The sequence below is a fragment of the Varroa jacobsoni genome, unplaced genomic scaffold (genome assembly GCF_002532875.2).
Source record: "Varroa jacobsoni isolate VJ856 unplaced genomic scaffold, vjacob_1.0 scaffold_891, whole genome shotgun sequence".
NCBI lineage: Eukaryota > Metazoa > Arthropoda > Arachnida > Mesostigmata > Varroidae > Varroa > Varroa jacobsoni.
Genome location: NW_019213793.1, coordinates 130995 through 148943, shown reverse-complemented (window position 1 = coordinate 148943; position 17949 = coordinate 130995). Strand labels below are relative to the sequence as shown.

General features: G+C 44.4%; 1 protein-coding gene across 1 annotated transcript in view; it reads left to right on the top strand.

Annotated features, from left to right (window-relative positions):
- Positions 1-17949, top strand: part of LOC111264729 (EH domain-containing protein 2) — a 96243-nt gene that overhangs the window by 3474 nt on the left and 74820 nt on the right. The window contains exon 2 of the mRNA XM_022840842.2: positions 3348-3501. Within this exon, the coding sequence (XP_022696577.1) occupies positions 3348-3501 (154 nt within the window). The remainder of the gene's footprint in view (positions 1-3347; positions 3502-17949) is intronic.

The window sequence follows — 17949 nt, the reverse complement described above, 5'->3', positions numbered from 1 at the left end:
TCAGCAATAATGAGGGAGCACGACACGTTCTAGATTTTTGACTTTGTAACAGGGATGTATTGACTTTAATTGAATGACACGTACATCCGGTTGCATGGAAAAGAAATTTGATGGGTCTACGGGCAGGGTTCGATGAGAAAAATTGCATTTGAAGAAAATCTGGCGTAAGTAGTCGATCGACCACAACTAGCTCGATTTTAACAAGCCCTTTTCTTTTTATATGTTCCAGCCTCTTTATATTTTTTTCCGAAGATCTTTTCTGTCTCAAGAGGGCGGCCAGTCAAAATCGACGAGAGGCAAATCGAAATCAGTTATATCGTATGCTATGAAAACTGTCGCCTAATCGTAAACAACTGAGCCTCTTACGGATATACTTATGCGGTAGTCCTGAATCTGGACACTAGTGGCTGAATCTAAAAGGAGGACAATCATAATATTGAAAAGGATCTATTGTCACACCTCTCCCGTGCGTCAGTCGATTTTATTGGCTTAAGGGCATAACAGACACATAATCGTCGCTCTAAACCATTGTTTGATCCAACGTATTACATAGCGTCCTTATAGCAATGTTGTTTTTTCCAACCTGGTATCTCGGTCACTTCGCTGAAAATCGGCATACGATAAGTGATCGTTTTCTGCTAAGTTTAAAACTATAATTTAATGGAAGTATATTCTAATGTTTTAGAAAGGGATCATGCTTTCTCCGCGCGGAAAACACTGTTATTGGCTGCGGGGAACATCTCCCTTGTAATAGTGTGATGTACCTGACGGCGTACGAGTTGATGGTCTTCAACATTGTTAGTAAAGCAGCATTTATTCTGCTAGAGACAGTCCGCTTGAAGAAAATGCTAACAAAGTCCACAGTACATCCGTAGTCAGCGTTAATTGTTTCATCCATTACACAGAATCAGATGTAATGTTACCTCTTATATATAATTTTGAATCATTTCTTAATATATTAGACGTTCTGTTTATAAAAAGACAGCCAAGTTTCCATATTCCGAAATTTCGCGAAGCTGTTTCTGACAAGATGTCGACCGTCAAGTCTTCCGGAAGCGTATGTACTCACAATAAATAATTAATGTTAGATATGTACTATGTTCCTTAATGAATTCAGCCACGACGCTGCTACAGGGAGCAGGCTCGAAGACTAAATTAGAGAACATTCTGGATGTTTTAAATATTGAACACTATTTTGTTAAAACGATAAGATCGTCTAGACCGCATTGTGCGTTTCGTATTGTTCGCGAAGCATTTATGTAGTCTTAAAGTAATCCTAACGGGATTAATGCAAAGAGCATAATCAAATTATGGCTCCTTCAAAATTGCAAGCTGACTATAAGCTTTTAGACTATCGCCAGTTACGGTACTAGCGAGTATGCACACACTGTCGACCGGGACGGCACGTGAAAACATCTTCATGCAGTAATTCGTAATAGTGAGGCAGGTTTTCTATTTGCACGTATAAACTTACCGTTACCGTCGCAAATTTCCAACACACGCAGCCTGATGAACTCACTCAAATTGAGTTCCCATTTGATTATATGCGCCGCGCCGCGACCGGCGAAAAAGGACGTGGAGGATTTGGGGCATGAGACTTCTTAATGGTGGTTATCGGAACTAGGTGCACATTACCCCTTTCATCCTGAAAGCCATACCAGCTCCGTTGTTAGAGCCAAACAGAGTTATAGGAGCTTGCAGATGCGGCTGTTAGACCAGCAGCAGCCTCACTCTCAGCGACTAGTATCACTTAAAGCTTACCCCGTTCGTAGCTGGAGCAGGTGACTCCGCTTGTACGCCTTACCTTGCCGCGTACACCTGTCCGGTTGCTGACGAGAAAAGAAGCAACGTTAGTGATGTTGGCTGTTTGGTGTTGGCTTTATTGCAAATGAGACGAAGCGATTGAGTTTAGTTGATTCGCCTGCTCGCTACCTGCCGAGTACCTCCGAATACATACTCGCTCCCGTGAAAGCGATTTTACGAGCGGGCCCTGACGTGCGGCTTCAAAGTTGTTCCCAAAGCCACCATTCACACGGGAGGGCGTACTTTTTTTTTTCGTGCAGATTCGTAGATCCCCTTTCACCGGCGTTTTCCCCGCCGTCATTACTAGCTATACCTTCAGTAGTTCTTGTAGCGAGAGTACAGAAGCTGTACAACTGACCAAGCGTACGACCATAGAACTGTACCGCTCTCTCTGTTCAGCGTTCTCTACGGCTCCACATCGACTCGACAACGCTACGTTCGACTGTGTTCCTTCCTGCCTTCCCTTTGCCCAGTGCCTCCATCCACCTGTCCTAGTAAGTGCGCGGCAAAAGTACTTTTGCGGGAAACCATTTTATCCATCTTTCTCCTTTCTTTGTATCAGCTTCTTTGAGCCTGAGGCCAAATGTTTTGGCTGTGGCAAAACGTATACGTACAAGAGGTGCTCGTCTCCTCGACATACATTGAACATATAACCGTGTATTCTGGTTCACAGGGGTACGCTGTTAGAGTCCCGTTAAAAGGCAGTGCAATTGACCAGTGTTATATATATTTTAGATAGTCCTTTAGTCCTTAGATAGACTGTTTGGATGACTGATCCTAGAATTCTTCTCGTGATCAAAGGGTAGGATATATTTCGACTGTTATTAGTTCCAGAAAATTTCAAAGAAAAGGATGCAGTGATCCTTGATCAAGTGGACAATAGCTCTTCTCAAAGTACGTCTGCATTGTTGAAAAGCTTGGTAAAGTCAAGGTCTTTATTCTTATTCATTGCTAAGCGATAATTTCTACCTGTAAGCGCAGACTGTCAAGGACCGTTCTCTGCATTCAACAACAACAACTCGGCCATATTTGCAAAGTTTGGCCAAAAGAAGTTCTGTCATCCCAGACGGATGACCCTAAAGCGTCCGAATTCTGGATCGTCATTGTGTTTCGTTGATGAAAAGTATCGCCATTCGCCGCAGACGATTACAAGATTTTCCCGATTCCATTAGCGTTCATAGATAAACTGAAAGGGCGGTAAGGGTTATTTGTAATGGCTTCATACTTCACTGTTTGTTGACAGCACCGCTCCTTCATGAAGACGTGACAGTCTATATGTTTAGAACAAACATCCTAGATAATCCTCGCGGCGACACGCCGAGTGCATACGAATTATTACGTTGTTAGTTTTTTGTGCTTTTTTGGAATTAGCGCATTCATCTGATCATAGGAACTTATCCGATCTCTAGAATTATATAGTACTGAGGAAACCATGTTGACTTAGCGTTGTAGCATGCGATTCCGTGTAAAGAGCCTTTGCAGATTACTTGAATACAACTTCGTTTCGAACTAGCGTGTTTAGATTAATGGCTTCCTTTTTACAGAAGATTACAGGCAAGCGCGGGCCGACCTACTCAAACGGCAAAGTGGCCGAACCGCCAACAGAAAAACGTGATGAAGGCTCTCGTACCAACAAATTATCACTAGAAGACCGCGTAGTCGCTCTGAGCCAGCAAATGTACCGGGTTCCGGAAAAGGGTACGTGTTTTCCTTGGTAGAAAATATGCAATTACACAGCTATCAAGTCTAAAATATTTTCTATTGCGTTTTTCAAAGAAAATATCCATTTTACTTACGTCTTTTTTTCTATGGCAATTCCACAATTTATTTCGTTTTTTCAAGGATGCCACTAGAGACCTGTATATAACTGTAGGTGTTCTTTGAACAGTTTTGCTTTTGCGCTTTCAAAGCCTTATGGAAACAGGTTCATTTGTAAGGTCCTTTTATCAAATGAAGACCGGCAAGTGCAGACAACAGTGAGGCAAAGTTTAACTAAAATTGAAATTACTTTTGTTTGGTTTGATGATTTGACATGACAAGTTGGGCTCATGGAATGAAAACAGATGCACACGGTTCTTAGAAATTATATTGCGGTGAGTCTGAATCATTAAATCGCGCGGTTTGTTAGTAACTTGCGCCGAAGGAAGTTTCGATAAGTTTTTGGCCGTTCTGTTAATAGTCTATAGAAAAGGCGCGTACAGACCAATTCGAATCTGTTCGATAGGAAATCGTAGTCTCTTCACCAAGAATTAAGTACTTCTGAACAAAATATTCGCTCATCGTACGAGAACGTTAACACGTTAACTTCCATTTTGCATACATCTTATGCAGAGGCAAGCATTATTGCAAGATGGCTACCAGTTGAGTATATAACGTAAAATTGAGTTGAGCAAATAAAACTACTCATTGCGGCAATACCAACATGTCCGCGACGCTCTTCAGCACGGCGGCAAAGATTTTTATTAGATTTAAATAAAACGAAAAAGTCAAGAATGTTTCGGTGCGTTACTGTCCACTAATATCACATCTTGATTAGTGTCATATATTCGTTAAGAGTTTATTCAAAGTCAGATCTAATTCGAGTAGCTCCATCTGTCGAACGTTATCCAACAGTAACCAGGAATCGCCGTAAAGCAGAACAAGAAGTTCACTGAAGTTCTACGTTGTGGTATAACTCACAATCCAGGTTCATTTACAAGCGGCCGGCCTTTTGAGCGCTAGCGCCCTGTTAAGGTACAACGTTCCGAGGTGACCTATCACGTTGCGTTCTGGTCGAAATAGTCATATTTTACTCTGGCCTACCTAGCTCCTTCTCGGCTGACGGGGTTCATCCGACGATCCAAAATGCACACTCACCTTTTTATACAAAGGGTATAAAATATGCTGTAATATAGATACTACCGATACGGCCTGCTATGTTCGTTGAAATTGTGAGCGGTTTTGAAATAAATATCTATAAGTTCTGAGTATTTTGTAACGTGACAAAACGTTAAAAAAAACGGAAAGCTGACTAATGCCGACGATAGGTCAACAATTTGATCATCTGCGGCTTTTCTAATACTTCGATATCGTGTAAGCGATGCGTCAGGCAATTGTCTCTACAAAGTACAGTGTATCTGGAATTGTTACGCCGAGATACAGGTATGCGTATATGTGTACGTGACCTTGTTTGGTTTATTTGTTGTTGTAAGGACATACGAAAGGTGACAGAGTGTCAATACGATAATGCAATGAAAATTGGACTGGTCATTGTTAGCAAAGGTGGACGGCAATCAGCCCAGTGACTGGACGTAGGTGACCTCTAATACAAGCAATACACGATACGATGTGCTAGCTTTTATGCCACAAGCGCGGGACGATATTCACAACATTTAGGCTATTTGACATTGGAATAGATCGTCAGTATCAGATACATAGCTGGGCTGGGCCAAATTATATCAATAGACAGTATTACGCCGGCCGATAGAAGCGACCATTGCATTGAATCAAATGCGTCAAACCAGTGGAGCGAAGTGGATTGAATATTAATGAAACAAAGGTTAGGATGAGCCTGAGCTGAATAGACAGGCGAACATGCCCGGAAGGGTGGCAGCCACAGTGGTATGAGCCATCAACTACAGTATCTATCGCAGCATCAAACGCAGTAAGTTGATGTACGTAGTTCGTCATGCAGTAGTTACTAGCTAGTTTCAGCACCGCGGTCATTGCAGTGCAGTGATAGACTGACTCGGGCGCAGCAGCTGTCAGTGTCATTCTACAAAAGTGCCCAACGCAAAGCATCAGGCCATACAGTCTAGTGCTTACTACCCTCGCTATCGAACGTACCATAATGTTATGCAGTTCAGCATAGGTATTCAGTATATACTACAGCAGTATACAATACTCGGTACCTTATCCGGCACGTTAACGGGCGCAGGTTCGTAGCAGAACTGAAAGCATCTCCTATTCGGGACTGGCGCGATGCCTCTACTAGACCCTATATTACAACGGCAAGGGCTTACTAAGTCTTCTTTCATCTATCACCCTCTACACGAATTAATTCATACGGCACTGAAGCACGCTATTCTGCACTGCAATGAAGCCACCATAGAGGTAGAAAGGGAAACAGGCAGACAGGTTGGAAGTGTGTCGAAAGGCCAAAGATCCGGTTTCTTCGGAGTGGCGGATGCATCTTCTGCTGCACCTGCGTGTCATGCGTAGAGAGAAGAAAGGCCGATAGAGGACAGAGCGGGGTGGCGGGCGAGATCAGGCGGCCATGAGAAAAGCCATGACCTGACCACCAGCTTTGGGCAAGAGAAAAATATGCCAGCGGAGCCATCGGGCATTATACTCATTACTGTTATAATCATAACCGCGACAATGCAGCCAGCTCAGTCCATTCAGCTGCTACGCCGGCTTATTAGCTGCACGGGTGCGATAATCTGCGACAATAATGGCATAATGGCTGACAGTGGTGGCGGTAGCTCGGTGTTTGAACCACTCACCGTCGACCCTGTGCCTTGAGGCTTTGCAACTAAACTGGGACTATTCGACGCCAGCCGACTGTCGACCCATTGGCCGGATGTTGGTCATGGAGGTTCCGTTGGGTGGTTAGTGAGGAGTGGTTCCGCTCTGTTTGCTACGCTATGACTTGCTGCGTGTAGCTCGTGCGAGCCGGGCGTGTCCAGCCCGTCATCCAGTGCTAACGTAAAGTTGGGGGTTCGCAGGGTTCAAGCCGGGGAAAATGGGTACGGGCAAGTCGTAAGCGACATTGCGTCTGCGAGTTACTGTGCAGACTACCGCCCTGAGAACCGCCTTTAAGTTGTCGAGCTGGTAAACCAGCAAGTTTGTACGCAGAGGTATTGCAAATTTAATATTATCAATGGGTGACTAAAAACCGAGATAACAGTATCAGAAGTTTAAATACATAGATAATACAACATTAAGTGCATTGTACTAATGGTATTGATTGCTCGCTGCTCCGAAACAAGTTTCAGCTGTCGCAATGTCATTTGTCAAACAGAACAAACTCTCGAGAACGTCTTTAGACGAATATCATCTACATAGTGCTTAAAAAAAATACGTGCAACGTTTACGTACGTTTATGGTACGTTTTGTTTTTTTGACATCTACACACTCAATTGAGGATTAAAGATATTTCTGTTATCAGTGTCGTCACGGCTTCGATTGACCACTTCAATATGAAATTTTATCCTGTCTATTACATAATAGTTTCTCCAATCAGTGTTCTCAGTGAACATATACCTCTATAAAAAAAAGGTAGTCCAAGCTCAAATACAGCTCAATAGAAGCGTAGCCTATTAGAGATTAGGCCAATTACTGGGCAAGGCATATCTCTGATGCACAAAAATATTCAAAATGGTATCTCTCATGTGGGAGAGACTTGCACACGAAAAAAACGATCGTGTTTAGCGGTTTCTTCGGTTGACAGCGATGGAAATTACATCCAAACGGACTAAAGGCCCTACTCTAATAAAGCTTGAAGCATGTTGTGTACGGTAGCGGTCTAGCGAATAGAGTCCATTTAGCAGCTGAGTCCCTTATCGACATTATTATCAGCATAAAATAGGTAAGTTGCAGCGTGCGGCGCAGCGCCAAAACGGAGGCCCGCCCAGCGCTCTCGTTGATAGGCAGTAAATGGCCAATTGGCAATCGCGACGTCCTCTTGTGTGCAGCTTGTAGGCGGAGTGCCCTGCATCGTGACGGAGGAGTCAACCTGTTACCTCACTAGGCCAGTTGCCAGCCGATTTGTGCCTTTGAATGTCCCGCCTATCCCGTGTCCGGCGTTGTGTAGCTGTATGTGGACGACAAATCTGTCCATCTCGCAACCGATCGGTCGAAAGCAACAAATCATGAGACATTTTGGATACGCAGATTATCGCAGACGATTAGATTTACTCGATCATGATATCAAGAGCCTTGAAGTGATTACCACGACACCCGGCCAGGCTTAAGCGTCGCTACAAGCCGGGTCTGTTCCAGAATACGTTTGCTATGACAGATTTGAGGCAGCCATTTTTGCTGATTCAATGCAAAGAAAATGTTGGGTCTGGTTTATGATCTTTTAGCGGATTTCGCTAATGTAGCAGTTGTAGTATGCTGCAATAAATATCAGAAGGGGAACGTTCAAGTCTGTATATTTTGGTAAAAACTGCTGATTAAAATTAAGCTCACTCCGAACGAAGGTCGTGATCTCACGCCAAACGGTGTCATTTTCTTTATTAGTTACCCTCAAGAGATTCTGTTTAATGTTGGTACATAATATGTGTGCATAGCTCGTGACTCTATTCAGAATGAATAAATTCGACAAGTGTAGTAATGATGGTAATATCTGCACTTGTCAATAGTTTATCTGCTGCGTTAGCATCTGGGTTATAGAGTTAAGTTCTTGGCTAGAATAGTCCTGTAAGGCCACATCAAACGCGTGCTTCTATTTTCTTTATCTCAGTCAAAAGCGGCGCGTTAATATGTAGCTCCTAATATGTAACTCGCCTAATCTGTAGCTCACACATAGCCTATTCCCTATGGCCTATAGGCAAAGGTGTAACTTCCGACTCGCCCTCTATTCTGGCCTGAGCCATTTTTTAGCTGAGCCACACGGTTATCCTCGTCTCGTTAAAAAGCCACATCGCTATTGGTTTCTCTCCAATATCATACTGTTGTGAAGCTGGTTGGTTGGGTGGCTGGCTTCCTTTTCCTGTCTTCTGCTCCCAGCAAATCAGATATGGATTGCTATAGAAAGCTGTAGCCTAGCACAAAGCAGCTCTGCTGGATCTGCCAGTCGCTACTCACCCTTCTCTGCTTTCGTTTCTATTTCCTTGCCACTCTTCCGTTGCACTGTTTATACGCGAGGGTTATATATTCATCCGCGGAAAAACATATATCACCCTTTTATGTCAGAGGGAGAACTACTGGGGTGAAAGGCAAAGCGGACGTCTTCCGATGGAGTTGTGCCATGGCAATGTGCCCGGTTTGAAGGGGCCCGGCAGAGGAAACGGCCGTATCAGCGCTTACTTCCATCGCAACCATTCGTGAAGTTTCGAGATTCCGTTGCTAGGTCGGCGCGTCTAAAAAGAGCGCAAGAAGAACAAACCTTTTTCCAAAAACTAGCGCTGAAGTTAGGGGAAGCCGGCCTGCCATATACACCATAGGGTGCCCCATATCGTACCTATGAGGCACATTTACCCGAACTTGTCGAAGTGTTCTGGTTACCTCCCGTCTAATGGAGAATAGGTTAAACATGAATAGGCTGTGGGTTAACGCTTATCCGTACATGTTAGCTTAAATATGTTAATAGAATAGTGTTGTCACACAAATAGCATCCAAGTTCTGTTACGCTTGACCGTTTAACGCTTATCGTTCAGTTAAGGCATCGAAAAACGTAAAACTTTCGTGCGTAACTATTCTTTCTGCAATGACTGGTGTGTGATTATATAGGGGAGGAAGAGCTGTTGTGCCGTTTATTCATGGTTTAGCACTTGACGTCTACCCGACGACCGCCGTTTGAGGGACTATTACTAAAGATATTAACATGATTGACCTATCCGGATTGCCTTTAAAAGGTTAAGCTACCTTCACACGATATGAAACGAATCACAGTCTTAATCATGAAGTTGGATGCCAAATGACGCTGGTGAATTTAGGCCTTTAACACATCACAGGCGTGGCTCTTCAGAGTTTGGAGATGTTGCCATATTTTACTTTGCCTATAACATATTCATCTACTCAGAGCTACGTATAGGTGAGGACCCGCTCCTTCGAACAACTCTGCTACATTTACTGCTATGGTACTATGGTAGCATTAGCTAAATAGGCAAGAGATTGATTCATGATCGCGGACAATTTAACATACAATGCAATAGCGGCGGTCGTTTATCGTATCGTATCGTATCGACACAAGGTCTGTTCTAACGAGCGTCGTATAGTGGGTTACTATTTCCATGATAACGTGTATGTATGCACAAACGAAACTTTGTTACTGCTATTCTGTAGTGTTGGCTAATGGAAATTTCGATCTGGTGAAAAAAGATCGGCAACGTCAGTCAAAGTAAACAAAAGTGAATGAGTTGTTTTATGTGAGGAAACCTGTCGTCATATGGTACAGGCTGTGTGCTCAGTCATTGGGTCACTGCCTCGTGAAAGTTAGTCGACAGAATGTAATCGGTTATCGTACCCCAGAAGTAAGTAGAAGGATCACAGCAATGGTGCGGGAGGACAAAAGACGAACCTCCGTTATCATGGATCTAGCCACACGTAATCACTTAGGCCATCTACACTGTTTTCTTGTCACTTAGGATTACGAGTATCTACGTACAACATCTATTCATTAGTAAACATAGTTCGTTCGAAATCGAGATATCTTCTCTGTAAAAGGGATCTATGTTCATTTGGTTTTTAGACCCAAAAAATGCTTTCCGTTAAAAGGTACAGCTGCGTAATCTGCTTGAAGTTTGCCCAACATATTAGACATAGACGAAGCTAACGCAAGTGTTTACTATGAAGCCAAATATGGTGACCTGAGCCAAAAGGTAGTGGGAGATGATTACGGTCACCAAGATAAGACGCCATCTACCCTCACTGGACGGTTAATTAGGCTAATTTTTGTTTAGGCCTACAGCATAATCCGTAAGTTGTCAAAAGCAGACGCATCCATTATTGTTCAATGTTGGATTTCCGCGATGATAGCGACCCCCTTGCCGACCTTCTAATATCTGGTCCCCCTCCGTGTGTGTTCTAAGTACAGAGACTGCAAACCTATCATGGATGTGATGAAAGGCGTATTTAATAGAGCGAGTTCAGCGGCGGAACTAAATAGATTGATCATATTCAACTTTTTGTTTGGATGGAACCTATTTAAGTAAAAGTGAATATACGTGCGCATAGACGAATGTAAGGCCAGCAAAAGGCAAATCATGTATTCGGCTTCTTTGGCACCTTCCAGTCGATTGTGTTTGCTAATATAAAGACACCTGATTTTTTTATAGCCCAGGGCCTACAATATTCAAGGCCACAACCACTAGGCGAATATTTAGCAGTCTTAGCAGTCATTCGCTTCTGCGTCAAACCTTTTTTTTTGGTCAACCCGCTTAAAAGCTGACCACTATTTTTCCATCTTTTAGAGCAGTTTTAGCTACTTTCAGTATTAGTTACAGAATATTCTAATTTTATTACGACGGATTTGTATTCAGCTCCCTCTTCTTGCGTTTCTACTCATTTTTGGGTCGTCGAATGGCTGCCATTTGAAACCAAGAGTAACGCTACTTCAGCTTCATTCGCGTACGAGACACGGGACACTGTCGGTATTGTCTGGAAATGCCTAAAAGAAAAAGCTGATCAATTATGAACGCATTGCTCATTTTATGGAACACGGACCTAAAATATAAGGGCATATAATGCATCTTCAGGCTAGGATGGGCAGGCATTGATGGGCTGGGGATGGCCAGGGCAAGTACGCTACCATATTCAGACAATGCGATTGTTCATGGCTAACGGCGGCGTACTGTTTTACAAATCGCAATTTTATCGCACCACAATGCCAAGATGCCACCGCCGGCAACAATTAAGATAAAAATCTATCGTATAAATGGTCGTTAAGAAAATGATTTGCTCGCACAGGTTTCTGTTTAACTGAGGATTGCTAAGTTATCCGAAAGCTAATGCAAAGGCGAGGTTAGGCTTATAGGTTGGATTTCCTTATAGATCTACATGTTGTGATTCATATACTAGGTTATGCGTCCTCAAAAGTATATAGGCTCATATATAGCAGCGTCTCAATTCGTTACTTAGTCCTTTTCAGTTACTGCTTAGACATACTTCACTTACCTGATTTCAATGGAACAATGGACCGAACTAAGAACAAAGTGCCTAGTGTAATTTCTATACGAATTACCACGCAGGCCTTCTCGTCCTGTTAAGTTTGTTACTAATTATTCTACATACTGCTTGCACAAAAGTGTATTTTCATTGACATTGAACATATATCGAGCGGCAGATGGCGGCAACCTGATAGATTCGTACGGAAATCGTCATTTTGACCCGTCTCGAAGAAGAAAAGTTATTCGATAATGTTTGCGGCCTGATCGGGCCACATAGATTGGCTGAGGTTGAGAAGAAGGATACGTGGGTATTAGCTTATAACAGTAGGCGGCAGTGCTGACTATCGCTGGCAACGACGATTTGTATCGCTAATTTTGGGCTCTTGCCGTGCCGTCATCAAGCGCTAACTGATTCCATGTGATTAGTTCGTCTTGTGGTGCATAGATCCGTCGAAGCGACATACTAATTATTCCTAAATGATACGGTCGTACACAGCCTATTGTGGATCGGTGTCTCTTCTATAAAACGTTATATCGATTGATTAAGTACGCTTGTATGAGCGGATTCAATATGAGCTAGTCGACACTAACCTTCATGCCGCTAACCTCAAAGGTCATTCGCATTTGGATTTTTACAGAACTAAAAAAGTAAAATGAGCGTTCTCTGATCACGTACGATCTCTGGATCGTTATTGAAATTTCCGTAGCTGTACCAGCCCGCTCGGCCCCGCCTCTCGACTGGTCTCAAGCTTATCTTGTAATTGATATGGTCTTCATTCGTCTTGTAATTGCGTGAGTTTTCACTGAGGTGCACAGTAAGTCGCTGCAGATGGCTTGACTCACATCGTAGGCCGACGTTAGCTTCGTATCAATGCTCTCGTCGAAGCGAGAATCTGTCGGTACTGACAAATGGGGCCAATCAGATGTGGGTCAGTAAACAATCAGGCCCGAAGCTTCCGTTACTATATACTACAGTTAGGTTAGAGCGGTCGTTGACGAAGTGCAGTTATAGTGGGCTTCTGACGAAGAACATAAGCTGTTGGGCGCACCGTACCGCTGGCTGGCTGGCTGGCTGTGCTATCGCTACTTTACAGAGAAGAAGTTGCTTCTTCCATGATCGAGCGTCAGAATAACGAAACAGCTGTTGGGCTGTCTTGTCTAGCATTATATTCCCTTTGGAAAGATATGTTAGCGTTTAATATCAAGACCCTCTACCCTGGTTAGCTTTTTACTTTAGTTACTCGCTCTAGCGGCCTGGTGTGCCCCTCGAAAGACATGCGAAATAACAAAGTTCTGCTGTCACGGGTTGACTCGTTCCCTTAGTCCCCCGTTTTCAATGGCTACATGTTTCAAACCAGATCCTCTGGATAGTATATCCGCTACTAGGTGTAATCCTCTGATCAAAAGGCGTTTCGTTTCTATTGGCTTCATTGAAGTCAGTTCCTATTCGAGTCGACGAACACAAATGGGTTAGGTCATGGTGCCTGGGCACCGCACCGCAACGATGTGGCGCACCAGATAATAACACTTCGACTAAAATCGTGATCAATCCAGGCGGCGGCTGCCAATCAACAGCTTTAATTTGAATGACTATCTCGTAACATAGATAAAAAAAAAAACTTATTCGAAACCAGCGAACAATTGCTACCTATAGTCTAGCGAAGCACGAAGCGTGTAGATTATCGATAGATTTCATATGGACTATTATATTTCTATTATATCGTTTGCTAGCTGCCTGTTTATTCGTGGTCTGCTTCACAACAAGAATAAGCTGCTGGTTTAAGCCGGCCGTTATTTTATGACAAGCGGGTGTTTACTAAAGTCATCTCATCATTACCTGCCAGGTCGTTTAAACCCAGTCAGGTGGCCACCTATTTTTGGACGAGAGATAAGCTCACCAGCTAAATAAAAGTAAATATAGAACGGAGTAATAATCTGTTTCATTACCGAATCGTCATCGAACAGGAACTGACAATGTTCACTGCAACCTTTTCACAATTATTTTTCGATAATAAGGAATTTCGCTTGTTGCTCACACGTATTCCCACTACGACGGCAGAGACCATCGCTGTTAAATTCGCCTTACGCAACCCCATTATCCCCGCGCTTTTTTTCATATGCGTTCGCGTAAAATCCGCATTTATATGTACTCTCTTGTGGGGAGCAGCGGGTTGTTGCAGCGTCGTCGTCAGTCGGTCCGAGTAGCCGATACCGTCTACTCCACCAGTAGCATCTTGTACACTTCGCCTTTTACGTGTCCGAGCACGTCTTTCTGCCACGATCTCGTTCGCTCTCTGTCTTCGCGCGACTAACTATTCGTGTACGCGTCGTGCCACTTCTATTCTGTGTGTAGTGTAGCTTAACCGAAACGCAGGATACAACCGGCGGTACAGACGCCGCTGCTATTATGGATGTTTCTATAGCGTGTACGGACGTTTTCAGCAACAGCTGCAATGGTAGGTAAACGGTGTATCATGCCAAACAGAAGATATCGTTTCATTACGGTCGTTCAAATACTAACTAGCGAAAAGCAGCACTGGTAGCGCACGTTCGTTGAGCATCCCTAGGCCAGAAAAGAGCGGCGATGGCCAGTAAGCTATTGGCGACGTTTGGAGCGGTGAGCCCCTTGAAAAACTTCTCTGGTTTTCGTCGTCAAATCAAGCAATCAGAGAGCTCTAGGGGTCGTTAGACAGCATGATCGACGAGGTCAGAGAGGACTGAGTGGTGCAGGAGTACGGCAATCGAGCTCGGTCGATGAGGAAATTAGAAAGGCAGCCCAAGAGGTTGGGCGAGCCGTGACAGGGGCCAAGGAGAAAAAGGAGAAAATAGGGTTGAGAAGGAGACTGACAAGATGGGGAGGGGCATGGGGTGACGGTGAAGTCCTTCTAGCGACGAAGACGAAGGAAGCGCCAGCGGAGACTCAAAGCAGTCAGGGCAGCAGTGGTAGCAAAGGGCAACTCCAGACTCCACTGGATTGGCGCCTGAACGGCGGCTTCAGCAGCCATTGGCCGCCTTCCTTTCCAAAGTTAAGCGTGTAGAAAGCACTGTTTTCTTTGGGAACTTCGTCGTTCCTCGAGTGTCTTCCAGTAGTTCCCAGTTTAGTAAGCAGACATTGGACCAGTTTCGTCGTTGGTATTACTCGTTACGGTAGTGTCTTTGCCCAGATTTAGTAAATCCTTTCCTCTTCAATTTTCAGAGAAGATGCTTGCCTCAAAGCACTACCAGTTAGTACTTTCCGCACTGGACGGCCATGTATGCCGGACAGGCAGATGGTGGCAGGACGTACCGACGGTGAAAAAATACCACGTAGCGGAGCTGTCTGCAGTAGGTATTCTGAGGTTGGGGCAAATTATACCCCGCTGCTGCAGACTATTTTGAACAACGATGACGCCAACGACAGTAGTAATGACTGGCAGCCGACAGAGAGGACGATGGGTTTATCGACAAAGTGGATGATTCAACGAGACACGCCGTCCCTCTATCAGACAAGCACTACCGGTAGCGGCGGGTGAAGCGCTGTAACGCTGTCGGCTACTGATGGAATTCCAACGGCGACGATCACTACAGCCCAGAACAAGGAAGAGCGAATCAGGAGGACGACGGGCATTCTGGGGGCACAGAGAAAAGCAGCAGAGGAGCACCAAGCGAGAAGCACGTGACTGATAGCTATCGAGGGGGGTCTCAGGCCCGTTGGCAACATTGAGTCGGCGTATGGTGTTCTCCGCTCGAAGGAACTCGAGCAGGGCGAGGGCGCTCGGGGACGCGCCAGGGATATCGTAGAGACCAACGTAAGAGAGATGAGGAACTGTGTGTGTGTTCGTTCATAAAATAGGACGCTGGTATTAGTAGTAGTAACACTCTCTAAGGCAGGCCACTACCGCCTTCGCACTCCTGCCCGCACCCTGCTGCATCGTCATGGAAAGTTTGAAGGAGTTTGCGCGGTATACCACCGAATGAGCAGTGCGTGCAGAGAGTAGTAGCGGGGTCGAGAAGGGAACAACTCTTAAAAGGCAGATGGGAGATCAATTATTTACAGGTCGCTCTCTCCCACTATTGCTATCCCAATGCGCGTCGAAGAGCACGCTGGGCGCTACTGTTGGTTCTCCTAAGAGCGGTGCCCAGCGGCCCGTCGAACAGGGGTGCCGACAAAAAGGAACGCAGTCCAGCACGACTTCCCTAGTGAGGAACTAAGAAGTGGCAGCGCCGACCGTGGTGGTGAAACAATGAGACGGTGATTCTACGGGAGAAGATGCTGCTGCTGCTGCTTTCCTACTTGTGCTGAAGTAGCTTAGCTGCACCTGGGCCCAGGTTGCCCATAGCTTTGCGAATGGTAGTGAGACGATAGGACATTTGAATGACTACCGGAGTTCTTTCTGGGGGTGACAGGAAGTGGCGACCGGCGTATCGCCTGCCACCCGCCGATAAAACGGAGACACAGAGTGATCAAACAGGCGGCTTTCACCATCCCTTTGTTCCTTTTTAGAGGACGACAAACTACTACTAACTGACTAACTGAGTGGACTAACTGTAGTTACGCAGGCAGAGATAACCAATACAATAAGGTTTTTCATAAGGCAGAGATGGATAGAGAGAAAATAAATTCAGCCCTGCTTTAACGCCTGGAAAATACCGAGACGCAAGTGAAGTGGGTAACGAGAAAACAGCGCGAAGCGAGACCAAAGCGAATGAAGATATGGGACGAGGGGCATGTAGACTGACGTGAAAAGGCTAAAGATGGCAAGTCATGTAACTGTGAGCTAACAAAAACGTTTCAAATTTACATAAGTTATTAAGTGAAAATGCCGTCAGTTTGATTTTGTTAGTAAACACGGGTATGCCGTAAAGAGCAGAATGGTCTAATCTAAATAAAACGCATATACCACTTTCTATCCAGGATTTCTAAGCTGAGCGATACGTGATTAAATGTTGAACATCAGAAGACCATCATTAAATACCCCGAACTTGTCGGCTTAAGATCGACTAGCACTTCCGACCTATGACGTCATACTCGTCTGTCAACCTGCGCTTCAAGGAACAAACTTCAGAACATTCAAACGTGTACTTTGTATTTTAGAAGGGCTTTAAAATGAATGACACTCGACTGTGTTTTTTTTTGCAAGATGGAAATAGACTACGAAACAGCGGCATATGCCTGCTGCTTTCGGGGATTAGGTTACGAGTCAACGCAGAGCGTGTGAGTGGCATTGACGGTTTCGTGACCCATGAGTGAAGCTTGAAGACGATCCTTTCACTGGACGATTTGTCACAGCATGTACGGACGAAAACGCGGAAAAAACGAATCAAAACATGTTGCAGGATTACCGAATCATCCTTAAGAAACTCGCGGAAGACGTATACTTCTCAAACGTGTCGTGTTGGAACATTTTAAAACTTCGCTAAGTTGTGTTAAAGGACTTCGTTAAAGTTCGAGCAAATGCATCCTTCCAACAACTAGCGTAGAAGAATTCACTCAGCTAGCCCTCTAAGACCCTCTTCTCTTACAAACCTTACAAGCTCAAAGACATCTTGAAGGAAAAATTAAGACGCTTGAAAGAATCCAAGACAAACGAGTAGGAAATATATTGTGGCAAACAGGTTCCGTTTAAAAGACTTTGATACATGTATTGAGTTGGTAGAGTATTTTCGGAGGGGAAGTACCGGGATCTTGATGATGTCATTTTCACCTGGCAGTAAAGCCAAATTGTCAGTACGTTTTTGACAATGTATATGACCAACAGTATGCACTAGCACAGCTTGTTAGAACGGCAATGATAGCGCTGGTGGTGGAAGACAAGTTTGAATAGTATAGTAAGAGTTCCTTGCCTCATGTGGCATAGTCTAAAATATAAGAAAAGTTAAAAAAAAACTATGCACACGTGCATTTTGGCTTAAGGTAATCGAAAGCACGTGGGTTCATGCTGCACTAGAAAAGAGCAAACAGGTCTTAACAAAAAAAGATACGATATTACTGTCTCTTTTTACCTAGGAACAAGTATGTCTTGTTGGCATTCACCGTAATATAGGTATCCATGTTGATAATATATATATATATCGGGCTAGAGGCCCTGTCGATATTTGCGGGTGGAATCTATTGCTGGTACACGGTGGGCCGCTGCACCGAAATTATAAAGGTCCTAATAGGGAGTGTCCGCTCGCTAGAGATAGCTATACAGTTACAAAACCGGCCTCGACAATCAAATTCTACTGACACACGTTGGCAACAACGTCCTGGTAGCATCGCCGCCACCAGCCCTATCGCTGGAACGCCTAATAAGCTACCGCACAGAGTGTTATCAGCAATAAGAGGCGAAAAATCGGTCGCAGGCGTCAA